Source organism: Meleagris gallopavo, chromosome 3 (assembly GCF_000146605.3).
Source record: "Meleagris gallopavo isolate NT-WF06-2002-E0010 breed Aviagen turkey brand Nicholas breeding stock chromosome 3, Turkey_5.1, whole genome shotgun sequence".
NCBI classification, from domain to species: domain Eukaryota; kingdom Metazoa; phylum Chordata; class Aves; order Galliformes; family Phasianidae; genus Meleagris; species Meleagris gallopavo.
This window is the reverse complement of record NC_015013.2, coordinates 93,177,368-93,180,078: the sequence shown is the minus strand read 5'-3', so window position 1 is coordinate 93,180,078 and position 2,711 is coordinate 93,177,368. Positions and strand designations below refer to the sequence as shown.

The following is a 2,711-nucleotide window of genomic DNA, read 5'->3' as shown; positions in this document are numbered from 1 at the left end:
AAGGCTGACCTGCCCCCCGCCGAAGGCAGCTGCCACCGCTCTCCTCCCCGTGCTCCATCCCGCGGCCCCACACAAGGGGGGCACGCCGGGTGGGTGCAGGGCCCCCCAAAAGCAGAGGCCGCACGCTGCTGTAGGCAGCTGGATGCAGCACAGGGCACTGCGCTGCTGCAATAATTCCCCCCCAAGGAGTACAGCGGGATGGGGGAGAGGGCAGAGGCCCCTTCCAGATGTACCCCTGGGCGGGGAAGGGCTCCTCTGCACGCAGGGCCCGGGCTGTTTTCACCAACATTTTATTGGAAACCTTAAATACTTGGGGTCTGGCCCCACACGGAGCCGGGAGGGGCGAAGGCGGCCCTGCTCACGCGTGTTCCTCAGCCAGCTTCTCTGCCTTGGCCACTGCCTCCTCGATGGGCCCCACCATGTAGAAGGCCTGCTCCGGGAGGTGGTCGTATTCACCTGGGGGTGGGGGAACAGAGCCAGCGGTAGGGGGAGCCGATGCCAGGCCCAGGGCGGGGCCCCCCAGCTCCCCCTGCCCCCTCCTCACCTGCCAGGATCTGCTTGAAGCCCTTGATGGTCTCCTTCAGGGGCACCAGCTTGCCCATGTGGCCGGTGAAGACCTCAGCCACCTGGAAGGGCTGGGACAAAAAGCGCTGGATCTTGCGGGCCCGGGCCACGGTCAGCTTGTCCTCCTCAGACAGCTCATCCATGCCCAGGATGGCGATGATGTCCTGCAGGGACTTGTAGTCCTGGGGAGCAAAGCAGGCGGTGAGCAGCCAGGGCTTCCTGCACCCCACAGGCATCCCCAGGAGTCGCTGCCCCTCCGCCCCTCACCTGAAGGATCTTCTGCACACCCCGGGCCACGTCGTAGTGCTCGGGCCCCACGATGTTGGGGTCCATGATTCGGGAGGTGGAATCCAGCGGGTCCACAGCAGGGTAGATGCCCAGCTCGGCGATGGCACGGGACAGCACCGTGGTGGCATCCAAGTGGGCGAAGGTGGTGGCAGGGGCGGGGTCTGTCAGGTCATCTGCTGGCACGTAGATGGCCTGCGGGGAGGGTGGGCGCCGTGGGACAGAGGTGGGCGCTGCGGGGTCCCCAACCCAGAGGGCTCAGCACTGGCACTACCTGCACTGAAGTGATGGAGCCTTTGCGTGTGGTGGTGATCCGCTCCTGCATGGTGCCCATGTCAGTGGCCAACGTGGGCTGGTAGCCCACGGCGGAGGGGATTCTGCCCAGCAAGGCTGACACCTAGGAGGGAACAGAGACGGTGAGACAACAAGCAGAGCCCACGTGGAGGGCAGCACTGCTATGGGGATGGGCCTGATGAAGGGTGGTTGATGCCGGGGCAGCACCAACCTCTGAGCCAGCCTGGGTGAAGCGGAAAATGTTGTCGATGAAGAGCAGCACGTCCTGGCCTTCCTGGTCCCTAAAGTACTCTGCCACCGTCAACCCAGTCAGAGCCACCCTGGCACGGGCACCTGGGGGTTCATTCATCTGTCCATAAACCAGAGCGACCTGGCACAAGTGGAGAGCCAACGTTAACACAGCTGCTGTGCCAGCAGGCCCCCAGCCCAGCCTAACCCAGGCCTCACGCAGCACCTTGGAGGTGGCATCTTTCAGGTTGATGACCCCGGACTCAATCATCTCATGGTACAAATCGTTGCCCTCGCGGGTTCGCTCCCCCACACCGGCGAACACCGAATAACCGCCGTGAGCTTTGGCCACGTTGTTGATCAGCTCCATGATCAGCACCGTCTTGCCGACGCCAGCGCCTCCAAACAAACCTGGGGGAAAGAGTGATCATCTCAACCCGGAACCAATCCAGGCACCCTGGGGTCTCCCTTCATCCCTTTCCTCCTCAGACAACAAACGTTGCTTCAGCAAGCTCAGTAGAACGAAAGTCAAAAGGTTACTCATCAGCGAAGGAAGCTGCTGCGTGGGGAAGGGGCTCTGAGCTCTGCTCCACCCTTTCCCTGGGGGCTACGCACCAATCTTGCCACCCTTGGCATAGGGGGCCAGCAGGTCCACCACCTTGATGCCCGTCACCAGGATCTCCTGCTCGACGCTCATCTCCACAAACTCAGGGGCTTCGGCGTGGATAGCAGCAAACCTGCAGCACGACAGGGAAGAAAATGAGCGGCCAGCTCAGATCCCTTGGATCCCTTACGGGCAGCAACCGCTGCCAGACCCCAAGCCCCCGCCTCCAAACCCCGCACAGCACCACGGCCCGGCTTGCAGCATCGCTCACTGTTTCGTTGTGATGGGGCCCCTCTCATCGATGGGTTCCCCGATGACATTCATGATCCTTCCCAAGGTCTCGGGGCCCACGGGGATGCGGATGGGAGCGCCGGAGTCCAACACCTTCTGTCCCCTCACCAGCCCTTCCGTGCCGTCCATGGCGATGGTGCGCACCGTGTTCTCCCCTGCCGAGGGCAGAGTTACCGCAGTGCCCTCAGGATGACCCTGGGCACAGCTGCACGTTTCCTCCCACCCCTGCCAAGAGGATGCTTTGCTGGGAGAGGCAACGAAGGACAAAACGGTGCAGGGAAAATGCAGCCTCAAGTGCAGCCCCTGCGGGCTGCAGCCCCCGGCAAAGCGCAGCCCCCCAGCAGCCATCTTCCTCCTCCTCTTCCTCCTCCTCCTCAGATTTTTGCGTGTGGCTTCAGCGAACTCAGAAGAACGAAAGTCACCGAAATCCATCATCACCGGAAGA

The 2,711-nt window shown here is 62.8% G+C and overlaps 1 protein-coding gene and 2 non-coding genes across 3 annotated transcripts; all 3 read right to left on the bottom strand.

Moving 5' to 3' along the window:
• Positions 1-274: 274 nt before the first annotated feature.
• On the bottom strand, positions 275-2,705 carry ATP5F1B (ATP synthase F1 subunit beta). Its single transcript, XM_010709416.2, has 8 exons — positions 2,247-2,705; positions 1,987-2,108; positions 1,598-1,782; positions 1,355-1,513; positions 1,124-1,246; positions 832-1,044; positions 545-746; positions 275-456 (listed from the first exon to the last, which is right to left on the bottom strand). The coding sequence occupies exons 1-8, from the start codon at positions 2,699-2,701 to the stop codon at positions 359-361; spliced, it is 1,557 nt and encodes a 518-aa protein (XP_010707718.1). The 5' UTR covers positions 2,702-2,705; the 3' UTR covers positions 275-358.
• LOC116216515 lies at positions 1,852-1,924 on the bottom strand. The gene has a single exon (XR_004159408.1). It is a non-coding gene; the product is annotated as a small nucleolar RNA SNORD59 (small nucleolar RNA).
• On the bottom strand, positions 2,636-2,710 carry LOC116216516. The gene has a single exon (XR_004159409.1). It is a non-coding gene; the product is annotated as a small nucleolar RNA SNORD59 (small nucleolar RNA).
• Between the last annotated feature and the right edge of the window lies 1 nt (position 2,711).